Source organism: Archocentrus centrarchus, chromosome 17, assembly GCF_007364275.1.
Source record: "Archocentrus centrarchus isolate MPI-CPG fArcCen1 chromosome 17, fArcCen1, whole genome shotgun sequence".
NCBI lineage: Eukaryota > Metazoa > Chordata > Actinopteri > Cichliformes > Cichlidae > Archocentrus > Archocentrus centrarchus.
The window spans coordinates 9,580,745-9,596,037 of record NC_044362.1 but is presented as its reverse complement, the minus strand read 5'-3'; the positions used below and the strand labels follow the sequence as shown (position 1 = coordinate 9,596,037).

Sequence of the window (15,293 nt, the reverse complement as noted above, 5' to 3'; positions counted from 1 at the left end):
TCCCTGGCTCCTATAGTCTAAGTATCCTTGGGCAAGATGCTGAACCCCAAGTAGCCCCTGATGCATCCATTGGAGTGTGCGTGGGTGAAAGAGGCTTAGAGTAAAAAAGCACTTTGACCTCCAATCGATTAGAAAAGCACTACATAAGTACAGTCTATTTACCACTCGCTCCAGCCCAACCACCCATCAACTGGATAAGTGGAAGAAAATTGTTGGATGGATGCAAAATCTGGGAAATTTTCCTAGTGAATTTCTCCATCAGTGAGATGTTTAGAGTCAGTGGAGGAAATGAGAACTTGCTCCATAATTTGAAGTTTTACGGCCCTCATTTCTTCGCGTTGTTCCTGCTGTGTCGACTGGAAGATCCCGGATCCCGGAGAGGTGTGTAGGGGCAGTCCCTGAGGAGAAACCGGGCACATGGAACTAATTGAAGGGGGAGGAGCGGGAGGAGTGGCTTTTGGGGAGGCTGTCACGGGACCTGACTAACCCAGCGGAAAGGAGTAAAAGATGGTTAAAGGATGGTGAGCCGGGAGAGAAGTGCGAGTAGTTTTTTAGAGCGTGCGGTTTCCGATTGACCAAAGATACAGACTCGCGTGACCACTCCTACGCAGGATTCAGTGACACACGTGTTTTAGACGGTGAAATAAAAGTAAACTCAAAACTTCAACGGCTGGTAACAAGTTTTGTTTTTTACCAAACACGCAAAACGTTTTAAATGCAACGCTGTTTGATATATGAGAAAGCCATGGCAGCCGAGACGAAGAACGGCGGGAGTTCACTGAGCAACAATAACTGCAAAGACCACAGCAGGAGAAAGTTGCTGGTCGGAGTGGATCTCTTCTGCTTGTTTTTAGGTGAGAGCCTCACTAATAACTTGAAGCGTGTGACTTTACGGCGGCAAGTTTGATTGTTTCATTGTTACTTGTAGCGATCAACTCTCGCTCGTGTCTGTCTGCCCCGTAGTTCATTTATGATAGAGCACTACATTATTATTATATCATTTAATAAGATTACTGTTTCATGTTTCCCACCTAAATGTGAGGAGCAGCTTCTACAAACTCTGTAACTAAAGCCAACCATTACCTACTGTAGCCTGTTTATTTAGCTGTTAAGGTACAAATAGTTTTCCAAGAATTACATTAGCTTACTCAGTGGAACGCTCCAGTAACCCCCCCCCGAAAAAGTGCAGTCAAAGTCGAAAGTAATTAATAAAGTGCTCCAGGAGGGATATAATATTTCTTTGGTCTCCACCCACACCTGTGTGGACCTCTGCTTTGATTGTTAATTATATTTTCCAGCATGGCTCACATTCCACAGCAGCAGGAATTCTTCACATCTGAACATCTGGCATAGTGTGTGTGTGTGTGTGTGTGTGTGTGTGTGTGTGTGTGTGTGTGTGTGTGTGTGTGTGTGTGTGTGTGTGTGTGTGTGTGTGTGTAAAATTAAGGGAAGTGGTGAAAAGGTCAGAGCTGAGTGAGTGTGTGTTGATCAGTTGTGGTCCTGTGATGTTCAGCAGCTGCACACACTGGGTGAAACACACTGAACATGAAAGTCCCAAATTCTTATTTATTTTTTTAAAGGGGTGCTGCTGCTGCTGCTGCTGCTGCTGTGTGGTTCAAACCACTGACTTCATTTTCTGCTGTGATATAACCATATGTTTCCATTGTGTTGTTCAGTTTGATATCAGTGTAAAGTCATGATTGCAAACACCACAGCAGTGGGTAAGATAAAACTGGTGCATCTGCATGGGAAAAGCAGCAGTAAGGCTATTGTTAACAATGGTTTACAGTACAAACAATCTTTCTTTGAAAAGCTATATTTAGTTTCAGCATAGTTTGTTGTCTCTGTGGAGGGTAAATCCCCATGTATGTATATGACTTCCCACAGAAGAGCTTGTCAACAAACCAACTGTGTTTTTTTTTTTTTTTTTCTTCCTGGCCAATGCTGAGGTTTGAGCAGAGTGACCACAAGGAGGAAATGTCGGTGCTGGTAATCACCGCTTCTCCTTCATCCTCACACACTGATTGTAGTTCTGGGGAAAACTGCATTCGAGGCTATCGCTCTCCTGCTCTCTCGTACACTTTGAGTAATGTGCTCCCTGTGGACCACCAGCGCATGTAAAGATAACAACAGGCGGCGGTCTGGACGAGAACGTCACGGTGATTCAGTGTTGACTGGAACTGAATTTGGGCAGAAATGCCCCTCACCCCTGACCGGGTGACTGGATTCATGTTATCCTAAGCTGTAGGAGCTGGCTTCGTTTTCCAGTTAATCGCCTAATGACATTTACGTGTGCCTTTGCCCTACTTCAGAGCTAAAAATAAGGTGGCACTTGCATCTGTGGCTCTAATTTTTGATAATATGGGATGTTGATTTAGGAAAATGATGCAGTTTTTTTTTTTAACACTGAAGGCTTGCTCACCAAAATTACAACAACTGACAAAAGCCCAGACTTTCATAATGTGTTTCATGACTAATGATAATTGGACACTCAGAGACAAGTGTCTCAAAACCTCTACAAGCAAAAGTGAAACTGAAAGTATCTTTTTATTTTTATAATTTGGTTAACCTGACCCTTTAAAAATGGTAAACACGAGCTTAGTTTCAGTCTGACACCAGTGCTTTCCGGTTAGGCAGCAATAAGGGGTTCCAAGATCGCTTCTCGGGAAACTGTTTCTGTGAAGAGTTTGGTCCACAGACAGTCCAGGAAACTTTAATTCGAGTTTAAGAAATGCATTTGCATTAAACTTGTCAAACGAGACGATTAGCCAAATGTAGCAGTAGCAGACCTACACATGGCTGATTTCTCTCAGTTGTAAGACGGAGGCACGCACAGGTACTGTGTGCAGCTATAGTTTCAATGCAAATGGGATTTTCATTGAGCCCAAGCAGGCAGAACTGGTTTCCCCTCACACATTGAAAAAAACAAGCTCAAGCCTGGACTGACAGGTTATGTGAGGAGGGCGGGTGCTGCTGTGAGTGAAAACACCTTCATCTGTGTACAGTATGTGCCACAACTGCCTCAGACGTGTATGTATACATTTCTGCGCCAGACAGTGAGGGATCCCTGCGAGTGGAAAAAGTGCGTCTGTTTGTTTTAATAGCCACGTTTGGTGTGTTGGCGAACGCCTCCGGAATATAGTGGGAGATTTCATTCAGAGTGTGCATTTATTGCATATTTATTATAGTTTCCACAAGCTGCAGCGACATGGAACTGTCAGATCTTAATAAAAAGTTTCCTGCCGTCTTTTGACATTACACCGATGATGACTTTCTCAGCTCAGTTATGTGCTGAAAAAGTCATCATCGGGCTTCATTTACAGGGCTTGCTTTTTTTTAAGTTTGAACTCCTCGGTTGTTTCAGGGGAGGCATAATAAAGAAGACACCTGAGAAAGACATTATAAACTGAAAAACATACATCTTCCAACATTCTGCTTGTTTTTGTTGTCTTTGGTCTGATGCTGCCAGCGCAAAAGGCAGACTCACGCCTGCTGACTGGTGTTGTTGGCAGCGACAAGGACACCCTCCTCCTCCTCCCTCCCTCCCATCTCCTCGTCCCCCCCCCTGACTTTTAGATGAGAGGAAAGAGGAAGAGGGTAGGAGGGGAAAATCCCAAGATGCCACGCTCGCTGCTGATGCTGCAGCTCTTAGACGGATGCAGGGGGTCAAAGGACTGTGGAAGAAAAACTCAGCTGAAAGTCTGGGAAACAGGGATCATATTCCTTTTTCTTTCTTTCCAATCAGCTTTTTGAAACCACTGACCTCACACAGGATCCTCAAAAGCTGTGAACTTTTAAGTTCATGGGTTCGTTTGCCAACTATTTTCTCTTTCTATCAATCTCTGGCCTCGTGGTTTGTGGGTGTGCGAATGTGTTTAGATGTGGTTGTAGGGGTCAGGGCTCTCAGGTCAATGTGTTTCACATGTAGCATTTTCAGCTTGTGGGTCCCCCCCCCCCCCCTGAATGCTTTGTATCAGCAGTTTGGGCAGGCTAAGTCCCTGCTTTGGAAAGGCTTGTATTGCTCTTTTCATAGCCAGACTAACCAAACTGAAGGGATCAGACATTCAGGATTTAGCAGACTTTAAACTGTAGTATATTTTTACAGTTACAGAGCTGTTAATATGTCCCACCCTGCTCTTTTTTTTTTTTTTTTTTTTTCCCCTTTAACTGGACCTGTTTCAGAGCCGGGCCATCCAGGTGTTTGTTTGAAGAATAACAGTAACAGCAAGAGAGTTAATAATGTGAATCTTGCTGAATGTGGCAGGAGTTCAGAGTGCCAGAGTTCTGTCTGTAACCTGAGCCCGATCCAGCTGGACCTTCAAAGGCCCAAGTCAGCTGTATATGTATGTGTGTGTGTGGATGTAAGGGGCTCAGCAGTGACTGAAGCATGTGTTGACATTTAGTTTGAGAAATCGTGCCCCTCCACCTCCTTTCTGCTTGTTTTTCTTTGTATCGGCAGATTGGAGACGTATTCAGAGAGGGACTTGAAAGCTAAATGTCGCTTTGAAGCAATTTGAAAGTGTGTTTTCCAAATTCGCTGAGATTTGAGGCCTCCCCTGGGTACCGCGTCCACCCTCAAATATCAAAGTCCTCCACTGAAGTCTTTTAGGAAATGGGGGAAAATAAGCTGTCATTTTTTTTTTTTTTGGCTTGTATCTTAGTTACACCCACTCTCTGTTTGTTGTCGGGAGATAAATAAGATCTTTTTGCCACTTTAAGTGCCGAAAGACACTAAATCGATCGGACACAAAAACACCCCCCGAGGCAACTTTAAGAGGGCCTTTTTAAGTGTACTTGAAAGCCTCAGCAGGAAAGGAAGGAAGACTGTTTTTTTTTTTGTCAGTTGACGGCAATGTTGCCTGCTAAGAACACGACAGATCTTACTCTCTTAATATCAACTTGGGATCAGTTGATGGTTTTCTCAGCGTAAGTGGTTCTCTCAAGTCCGTAAAATAGTGATGATTTGTTTTGGATGTATCTTGTTTTTTGTTTTTTTTTTATGATAACATCAAGATGAGCTTGGAAAACAGGATGTGATGAGTGCATTAACTTACTGTAAATGCATCTTCTGGGAGTTTTAAACGTGTTTGTTTGTCCTTTTTCTTTTATGTCTGTTGACACAACTGTCTATCTTTGTGCTCATGTGTCTGTCCAACCATGCAGTGATGCTCGCTGCTGTGCTGTTGCACAAACTTCCCTTCCGGCCTTACCAAAGAGGATTCTCCTGCAATGACAGCAGCATCAGACTGCCCTATAAGAACAGCACAGTGTCTACCACAGTGCTCACGGCAGTGGGCTTCACTGTGCCTGTGGTCTCAGTAAGTTCTGGTGTGGTGAAGTAAGAAAACGAGGGAGCGCGTCGGGACACTGTCGGTTCATTAATGGCTGGAATGTGACACCTCCAAAAATATGATTGGTTCAGCAGGCTCTCGCCAGCTCTCAGTGGGTTTTGTCTCATTAACTGTAAATCACGTATGCTGTACATCACTGCCGACCATTTTCCGTCGCATATTATCGTTAACTTTCATATTTAATTGCTACCTTTCAGGCGGCCTTGGTTTCCATTTATTTCCCTACTTCAATAAAATTAAAGATTTTACACTTTGGAAATGGGACTATATAATACTGCAATTACCGGTAAATTCCTAAGATGATAAAAGAATTATCTGTTCTATAAAATCTAAGAAAATGGTCCAAAAAACACTCACATCATTTCCTACATTTCTGTCAGATGTCTGGATCTGCATATATGCATAGATATGACACTGAAAGCACCATGAGGCTTGCTTTGGGAAGTAGCCAGCAGTAAGGTGAACCATTCACTAATAATAATCATGTGAATTGTCCAAAAGCTGACTTAAAAAAACAAAACCCTCTAATATTAATGAATATTTAACAAAACTAGAATAATTTCTCGATTGGTCACAGAAAACAGCCGCAAAATGAACTGAGCCGGTCCCACATGTTCACTCGTTACCTCTTGCTTGTACCCACGACCTCTGTAATTTGCGTGTCATTAACCCAGCACCTCCATCTCTCTCTCTCTCTCTCTCTCCATCATCCATCCCCACCTCCCTCCTTCCTGTCTGTGCCTCTAACTGCTTCTTCACACTAGCTGGCCTTCCTTTCTTGGTCATTGAGACCAGCGCGGTTCAGCCTTACCGTAGAGGGTTTTACTGCGATGATGAGTCCATCAAGTACCCGGCCAAAAACAGAGACACCATTAGCGACGGTGTGCTCAGCGGCTCTGGCATTCTAATCACCTTCCTCTCTGTAAGTCACCTCACTCTCACCACTAATGTCATTACCCCCTCTTGTGTTTTTTTTGCACCTTGTACAAATACTAGCAGCACTGGTGAACTACAGTACAGAACGGATGATTTGCCATCATCTGTTCTTTATTCATTATGATAGCAGCGTTTCCAGTGTACAGACAATAGTTTAGTAATGCTGTTACCTGTTTTCAGCTGTTAGATTAATTACAATTGGTCCTGTGTTCCTCCAGCTGAACCACAAATCTTCTCAGTGGGCTTTCTGTGTGTGCTGAGAAATGTACTTCATCACAGGGCTTTATCTTACAGTTGAAGCAATGTGGCTGTAAACTGAGATTATCCTACGAGATAGCTGAAACGACTCCTCCTCATACCTGCACTATCAGTCCCTGTTATTAGTTTCACCCCATTCCAGATAACAGCCAGTCAACAACATTTGCTCAAGGCTTTCCCCTTGGGGGGGCTTAAGAGGATTCAGTTGATGAAGGTGCTTACAGTAAAAGGGAAGCGTTGAGCAGTTTGTTGCAAACTCCTGGGAGAAAACAGTGAGGTTGCATCCACAATCTGTGCTCTTGTCCCAGCATCCTGTAAATCAAATAAAATCTTTGTACATTTGACACTACAGATATACACCCCATTCTACCCTGCATGTGTTGTTGCTGCTCTCTGCTGGGCCTGGTAATGGCTAACATTTCACTAATGCACTTCACATTTGCACATTTAAGTATACAGTTGTGCGCATAAGTTGTTTGAGTTCCCCTAAAAACACATCTGAGTGCACAGCAGTGCCGAGGTTCAAAATATCCTGTGTAGATAATTGTACAGCGTTTTTTTTTTTTTTGCTCACTAAAGAGGTTTTAGTCTTTAGCAAAGGCAAATAGAGAGTATAGGGGTATAACAAGTCTCTGTTCTGATGTAGTTCCAGTTCACTTGTTACCTGAACAGTTATTAAACATTATAACTTTTCACCAAACTGGTTTTGATTACTTATAAATTTATCTTGTTTATCCAGTCGCTTTAAATGAATATATATCCTTTTGTTTATCCAGGAAAAAGTCTCAAAGAGATGAAAAATCTCTTTTTCAAGAGAGACATGGCCAAGAGGGCAGCAGAAATTACAACAAATATAACGCATAACAGTATAGCAAGTAAAGAAACATGCAACTGACACACACTGCAGACAAGTGAACACAAATATCTGAATCATGTGCAATAACAGGCACTTCCTTAACTATATGCAAAACAGTCATTCTTACATTTGTAGTCCCCCCCCCCCCCCCCCCCCCCCCCCCAAAAGCCCATTCTCAGCCAGTGAAAACCCTGAAATACTGTGTGTGTAGATTAGGAGTGATAGCAGGATCCTTTTGGTCCGAGCATCTTCTATCTTTACCGTATTGGTAGTTTCCAAATAATTCATGTAATGGGTTTAACAGCAAGACAACATCATAGGGACAGTTTAAAAAATCTCTGACTGATGGTCTGGATTTGTTTGTAGTGTTGAATGAGAGAAAAATACATCTTTCAACACTTTGGCAGCTGTTCAGGTTAGACATTTATATTTAGGTCATTTCTATGCGATGCTGCAGCCCAGACAGGGACATGCAGCAGACACACTTAAAAATGTATTAGATGCTTTCTAGCCAACAAAGTTCTGCTCAGCACTGCTACAGCTCATGCTGTCACCTGACAGACACTGCCTTGCTTCATGTCGCCAGGTGTCATGGTCTCTCCCTGCAGACTAACACACAGACATGGGCCCACGGGGGGGATGGGTGCAATTATGGTTGATGCAATGGTTGTTTGGTTAAATACTGTAATTGGTGAGGTGGGATTGTGGCACAAGCCTCTAACAAGAGAACTCTGCCAAATATCTCATTTTCCCCTGGCGCAACGTGACTTTAACCCACCCCACCCAGAGCGTTCTGGCCAAACCTTTGTGTTTTCTCAACCAGAAAATGCAAATGTTAAGTCGTTTAGTGCTTCATTTCCCACTATAAAAACAGAATGCAGCATGTCCTTTATGATTTATGCTGAACTTTATTAGAAGAGAAGAAAACATGGTGTCACTTTGGAAATAGAAAACTTTCAACATAAGCCACAAATCAGCATCTCGCCCCCATGATTATCTTTGAGGTTTCAGTGTAACAGCCACATATACTTCAATGCCAACTCATTCACATAGTAAAAATCTCTCAAAGAAGGAGAACCAGATGTGTTTTGTCCCCCTTCCCTCTTTCCCATGACTGCAGCTGAGCTGCATCGAGCTGGCTCTAAAGGCCTGAATGGTGGAAAAAACACATTCGCGCTATCAGCTTGTTAAATCTTCTTAAGGGGCTATCCCTCTGCAGAGACACTTTCCCAGAATCGGACTTATTTCTCCGCTCCTCGAAAGAATTTCTGATGAAACTGAGATACTAACATGAAAACAGCCAGACATCCCTTGTGAAATGTGAGCCGTTTCAATAATACAGCCGACGGAGGGGAAAACAAACGTGCCCCCGACGTGTGCCTGTGGAGTCTGGCCACCAGAATCAGACACATCGCCTAGCTCAGCGATTCTCCTGATTAGAACCATCGGGGCCTGCCCCTCCTCCCTCTCTGCTCCTCATTCCTCCTCTGCCCTTCCTTGCTGTCGCTCTCACTTCCATCCTTCCACTTTCTCCCTCCTAATTTGTGAACTGCTGGGCGACAACAGCAGATTTTTTTTTTGGGGGGGGGGGGGGGGGGGGGGGGTGCACTGGCAAGGCACTTTTGAGCTCCAGCAGCTGTTTTGAGTTACGACTCTCCACCTCCTCCTAAACACACCTCACCCGTCAATCGTTGGTTTAGACGATGGTTTATTTACACGCTTCTAGAAGACTATAAACGGCGGACAGCTCGAGTTCCCCCCCACGTCGTCTCAGTGTTTTCATAGATGTAGAATAGCAAGGCTAAATACGTTTAACTATAAATTAGCACTTTTCAAAGCACTTCAGAAAGAAATGACTGCATTCTGTTTTAGCTTTAATAATATCTTGATCTTAATAGTTTTTATAGCCACACGTAGCCTTTATATTTTTCTCTTCTCAGGGTCGCATTGAATCTAAGAAGTTATTGTGCCCCTGTTGAGTTCACATAGTTTTAGGAATGAGCATTTTAAGCCCCTTTGTGCACTTAAGGGAATTACTGCTAGCAAAGAAATTCAGCAATTAAACGCTGAATCCAGCAAATTCAGTGTTTTAATTTACAGTGTTCTGATAGTGGAAAAAGAAATTACAGGAGAAGTCTTAAATCTTGAAAAGAAAATGCTTGCAGGAGAAGTTTATGAGGTTATTTTATTCAGTTAATGAACTCCAAACATTCAGTTGCATATTAAATTACATGTGAAATATGAGCAGTGTGCTTTATTGGCCCAAAAAAAAAAATCTCTGTTCAGTTATCACGATTTCATACAGCCATTTCATTCCTCAAAGTATTTCGGCACTCTTACCCCCTTCGGTCACCGCGTACACTATTATGTACATCACTTTCTATAGTATATTGTACTGTAATATTCTTTTTCTGGCTTCTCCTACCTGAAAATATTATATTTTTCCACCAAAATCCTTATATCGTGACCGAAGGGGTTTCACTCCCTCATTTTCACTAAGCACTCAGGAGATGCTTAGGAAGGAAGGTGATATATAATAACTATATTACAAGTCATGTCACTGACATCGTTTTTCCTTCTGTCCCCTCAGATTATAATTGGTGAGAGCTACAGGATCTATTTTTTGAACGAAGGATCCAAGTCTTTTGTGGGGAACCCGTACATATCTGCTCTGTACAAGCAGGTCGGGGTGTTCATCTTCGGCTGTGCCATCAGCCAGTCCTTTACTGATATTGCCAAAGTGTCAGTGGGCCGCCTGCGCCCTCACTTCCTCGATGTGTGCAAACCTGACTTCTCTACGATCAACTGCTCTCTGGGCTACATCACTGACTACCACTGTCAGGGCCCAGAGAGCAAAGTTCAAGAGGCCAGGTATAGCAGCAAAGCTCAAAATATCATAAATAAAATACTTAATATCTAAATCTTGTTGAATTGGAACTGTATTTTCAAGCTGTTTCCAAAATTAGTGAACGGTAAAATGTTGACTGTCATTTGTTCTCCACAGGAAGTCTTTTTTCTCTGGACATGCATCATTCTCCATGTACACCATGCTTTATCTGGTGGTGAGTTTCTGACCTGTTCTTATCGTAGTTACTTACTCATCCTTGTTGTTCTCTGCATGAATACTTACTGTGTCAACGTCTGTCTCCCAGTTTTACCTACAGTCTCGTTTTACTTGGCATGGAGCTCGCCTGCTTCGCCCTTTAACCCAATTCACTCTCATCATGATGTCTTTTTACACCGGCCTGTCCCGCGTCTCTGATCACAAGCACCACCCCACTGACGTCCTGGCTGGTTTTGTACAGGGAGCCCTGGTGGCCTACTGCATAGTGAGTGGCTTTGGAAGCTTCTATATTAGATTTGTTCAGAAATCAAAGAGAACATAAGCTTCTTTAGTTGTACATTAATCAAGTTTGTACGCATGTTTAATTTTTCAAGATCTGGATAAAACAAAGGAGAGAATCAAGGTTAGAACTAAACGATAATTAGTAAAACTACCCCTGTGTTTTCCCCCACTTTTTTTTTCTTTGGAGGACTTTAATTGAGCAGGGAGGGTTTTTTTTTTTTTTTAATCTTAATTATATTTAAATGTTACATCCTTCTAAGAGTGATGTAATTCTAGTGGATAATCCCCTCACTCTTATTTTGAAAGTTCAGTTGCTGATAACCCTTCTTGTATCATCTCTTGTGGCTGGTTTGCTGGCCAGGTTGCTGTTGTGGAGGTCCTCTATATCATTCAGCTACTTACCCAGAGAGGATCTTGTCCAATCATTATACATACTCCAACTCCACTGTTTTGGATTGCAGCTGGCAGCGATACTTCTTGGTGCAGCAGGTGCTTCTATGTCAGACTCACTCAGCCTGAAGAAGTGAACGGGGACTCCCATAGCTGCAATCCAAGATGGTGAAGTTGGAGTATGAGAATCTTAGCAAATAAAATATTTAAAAGGGAAGAAATGTAGATTTTTGTAAACAGAAAGGAGGTTTCTTGCGCAGCTTCAACTGCAGTATATTGCCAAAGGAATTTGCTCATCTGCCTATAACACGCACATGAATTTGAGTGACATCCCATTCTTAATTCTTAGGGTTTAATATGATGTCGGCCCACCCTTTGCAGCTATAACAGCTTCAGCTCTTCTGGGAAGACTTTCCACAAGGTTTAGGAGTGTGTTTAAAAAATTTGGAAAATTATGCTTTTTGTGTGTGTGGATAGAGTTGGGGCCTAATGCTGAATCTTAGGATACCAGTTAGCATTAACTATGAGGTGGAGAGAAAACAAAAGGTTATGGAAATCAGTATATGAGAAAATGAAAATGGTCATAATGTTCTATATCAGGAGAGACTGCACCTTAAACTATGAAAGGAGAGACTGCTTGCAAGTGGGAAACCAAAAGGACCTCATACAGAACCCTGAGGAACACCACACTGTATTTATAAAGGACAGAAAGTACAATTCTCTTCTTAAGAAAAAGACTTTAAATGAAAATAAATAAAAAGCTATGGAAATAATGCATTGTCTATTTTGTATCTTATATTCTTAAATATGATTCTGGGTTTTTTTGGTTTGATTTGTACATCCCCCTCAAGACACTTTAACATTTTGCCCCTTTTGCAAAGTTCAGATGTTAAAGGAGTTTTCTCTCTATGCCTTCCGCAGGTATTCTTTGTGTCAGATTTGTTCAAGCCCAAAGGAAGACGTTCTACCTTGTCTTCAACCCCTCTGAAGAAAGACCTGGTTCCTGCGGTAGACATCAGAGAGCGGAGCAACCATCTCATCATGGCATAGAGAAGACTGCAGACTGACTGTATATAACCCTGACCTGTGCCTTTTTAAATCACTACTACAGCCACTAGTCGATACTGGATAATGTAAACTTCAACAACCTGGAAAATGTGGACAAATATGGAACATTGAACATCTCACTGGATGAGAAGAAGCTATGGAAAAGCAGTTAAGCAAGTTTTGCTTTCTGAATGGAAATTTTTGTCTTTCCTCTGTCTCACCAGGCAATCTGTGAGGAAAAGAGAGCTGACCTCCTTTTATTGAGGCATATTTGTCCCTGTTCTTCTGTTATGAAGATTATTGTAGATTCTCTGCTGCCGACTTAGAAATGGCAGCTGTAAACAAAGCCATGTGTGGCCTTTGTGCTTTCTTGCCTCAGCTGCACCCAGCACGGGGGCTACATTCATATTCCGGCCACACACTCACAATGTGACCTGTCCTAATAAATCATGACAACCAAACAAATTCCTGAATTTCAGGAAGGATGCTGTTTTAGTTTGGTTTTATTGCAAACATAAATAATGTATGTGCAATTTATAGCACTAAACTCATTATTGTTTGTCACCACTCGGATTACCTAAAGCAAAGCTTTCGGAAAGCTTTGTAAGCCTTTATGTTTTTATTATGTGCATGATGTAGTGTTGCTTAGAAGCTGCACATAAGTTACAGTAGTTGGAAAGTACAGTGAGGGCGTGTGTTTTGGATGTGGGCCTGTTTCTGCTGGATAGGACGAGCCCCCACTGAGCCGTTTAATGAAATACCTGTTGTATGTACCAGACCGGTGCTCACAAGTGTTAGGTCAAAGTGTGTGTGTGTGTGTGTGTGTATCACTTGTGTGTGCTCGCGTATTTGTGTGTGTGTGTGTGTGTGTGTGTGTGTGTGTGTGTGTGTGTGTGTGTGTGTGTGTGTGTGTGTGTGTGTGTGTGTGTGTGTGTGTGTGTGTGTCTGAGTGAGGCCTTTATGGCCAGTGTACCTTAATGTCAGGTCTATATATCTCAGTGTTTGTAGCCTAGTCTCCAGCCAGAGAACAAGCACCTGCTCCAACGGACACATGTAACTAAAGACAGGAACACTGTGGGGGGGTGGGGTTGCTGTACTATTACTAATCATTTTTATGATTAACATGATGACAAATTCTGTGATATACTGGATCCCATAGAGACATATGCAGTGTATATATACTGTATAAAACAAAGACATGCACCTCGTAGAGTAGAGGTTACCCATTTCAGTACCAAAGCACAATTTAGCAATTGTTTTGGCACATTTTAAATGCCTAATAACTCGAAGTTTTGTAAAATAATACAAAAGGGCTAGCAATGCGCTAGAGCTAGCTCTGCATTATAATAGACAACCAATTTATAACGATGTCAATATGTTTGTATGGTTTTAATGTAATTAAAAAGCACAGTGATGACTGTAACCACTGGGTGAAGTTCAACTTTGATCTGACACAGTTGTTTTTCTTCATTCATGCTTTGACAAATGTACTCTATATAAAATGAGAGGACTGTGTGTTCTTCCCATACGTTGTGTAAAGTTGTATTGTGTGTGTGTTTGCAGCATGTGTTTTGGTGAAATGTCCACTATGACTCTGACACCTGTGTAAATGGAATACGTGCTTCTTGAAGAGGCAGAGTTTGGCAAATGTCATCCAGTACGGGTGACAATTCATGATTATTAAGTTTTAATTAAAAAACAAAAACAAAGCTCTCAAAACAGACAGCTTCAGTACTTTTTTTTTTTTTTTTTTATTAAGAGTCTCTCAGTATTTTTGTAATATTGTGAAATTTTGTACAATGAAACTATGTTATATCAAAGATAAAATGTCTTTAATAAAAAACAAAAGATCAAGCACCAGTGTGGATTGTGATGTTTATACACACAAAGAGAGTAATTCTGCTTTTTCTATATGTATATTTCAGTAGCTGGTGAGCCGTGCGTGTGATGGAGCCATTTGGGTGTGGGGCGACGCTAGACATCCATGCATAGCTTCCTGTGGGGAAATAGTGCACATTCCAGGCTTTAACCCCTCTCCCCAATGGCGCTCTGGAATAATATAGAGTCCACACACAAACTATGCCGGAGTGGCAAAGTACATTCACGTGTGAAAATGCTTGGAGGCTGCATCGTTTGCCTGACCTTATATACTTCTAAATGTGCTCTCCACAGGTTGTGCCATGCAACTGTAAGTTTCTTTATGCGCCAGCATGTTATGAGCCATGAGTGTGTTCACATGCTCTCCTAAGCTGATTGATTTTGCTGTGGATCAGGCACAGTGCCCAGAGGGAGACTGGAGCTGATTAGTTTAATAAGCTGCAAAATGTGTTTTGTTTATTTGACTATGCCAGGGGTAAAGCTATTGTGTACCAGCTGCCTTGTGTTATGACTACTACTAAATTACTGTTTCCAGTGTCTTAATTTGCCATAAGACTACACCCTACTGAGTGTGTGTGTGCTCTGTGCTAGGCTACATTATGGGTTATTTTTAGACGTTCAATCTGGCAATCTGGAACAAGGTCCAAAGCAAAACATCTCAAAAATTCTTGGATGGATTCACGTTGCTGCAGTGCAGATCTTTTTGTGTCATGATCATGCCGAGAGTGAAACATTTTTGCCGTTTCCGATGTCTTAATTAATTACAATATTACAGTCTGTATATGGTGTGTGCACATTTTGGTATATATCTTTATTTGTTGATATCCTGGCCTCTCCTGAGATCATAATCTTAATCTTTCTTTGTCTCTTTTGCGCTCAAAAAATCCTCAAAGTAATAAAATTGGTTCATCTGTGTAAATCTCAATACACAGCCCAACAAAAAGTAACAATCATCACTGGGAAGATCAGTCTGTGGCCCTGAAGCTTAACTGACTTGATATACTGCAATGATCAGCTGCATTTTAATTTTTTTAGCTGTGTATTTTCAGCAATTCCACTTGTTTAAATATTGTAGATTTGTCAGCTGCTCATCCATGATGTGAATCTCCCGTTGCACCACATCCCAAAGGTGCTGTGTTGGACTGAGATCTGGTGACTGTGGAGGCCGTTTGAGTGCACTGAGCTCATTGTCATGTTCAAGAAATCAATTTGAGATTATTTCAGTTTTGTG

The 15,293-nt window shown here is 41.9% G+C and overlaps 1 protein-coding gene across 3 annotated transcripts; it reads left to right on the top strand.

Annotated features, from left to right (window-relative positions):
- The first annotated feature begins 499 nt into the window (after positions 1 to 499).
- On the top strand, positions 500 to 14,041 carry LOC115796248 (phospholipid phosphatase 3-like). Of its 3 annotated transcripts, none has more exons than XM_030752561.1 (6): positions 500 to 854; positions 6,116 to 6,273; positions 9,992 to 10,272; positions 10,406 to 10,463; positions 10,554 to 10,730; positions 12,059 to 14,041. In XM_030752561.1, the coding sequence occupies exons 1-6, from the start codon at positions 716 to 718 to the stop codon at positions 12,185 to 12,187; spliced, it is 942 nt and encodes a 313-aa protein (XP_030608421.1). In that variant the 5' UTR covers positions 500 to 715; the 3' UTR covers positions 12,188 to 14,041. The 3 variants fall into 3 exon arrangements, with proteins under 3 accessions (XP_030608421.1, XP_030608422.1, XP_030608423.1); XM_030752562.1 differs by lacking the exon at positions 6,116 to 6,273 and adding an exon at positions 5,164 to 5,318 and having other exon boundaries at positions 12,059 to 12,198; XM_030752563.1 differs by lacking the exons at positions 500 to 854; positions 6,116 to 6,273 and adding exons at positions 4,723 to 4,926; positions 5,164 to 5,318 and having other exon boundaries at positions 12,059 to 12,198.
- Positions 14,042 to 15,293: the final 1,252 nt, after the last annotated feature.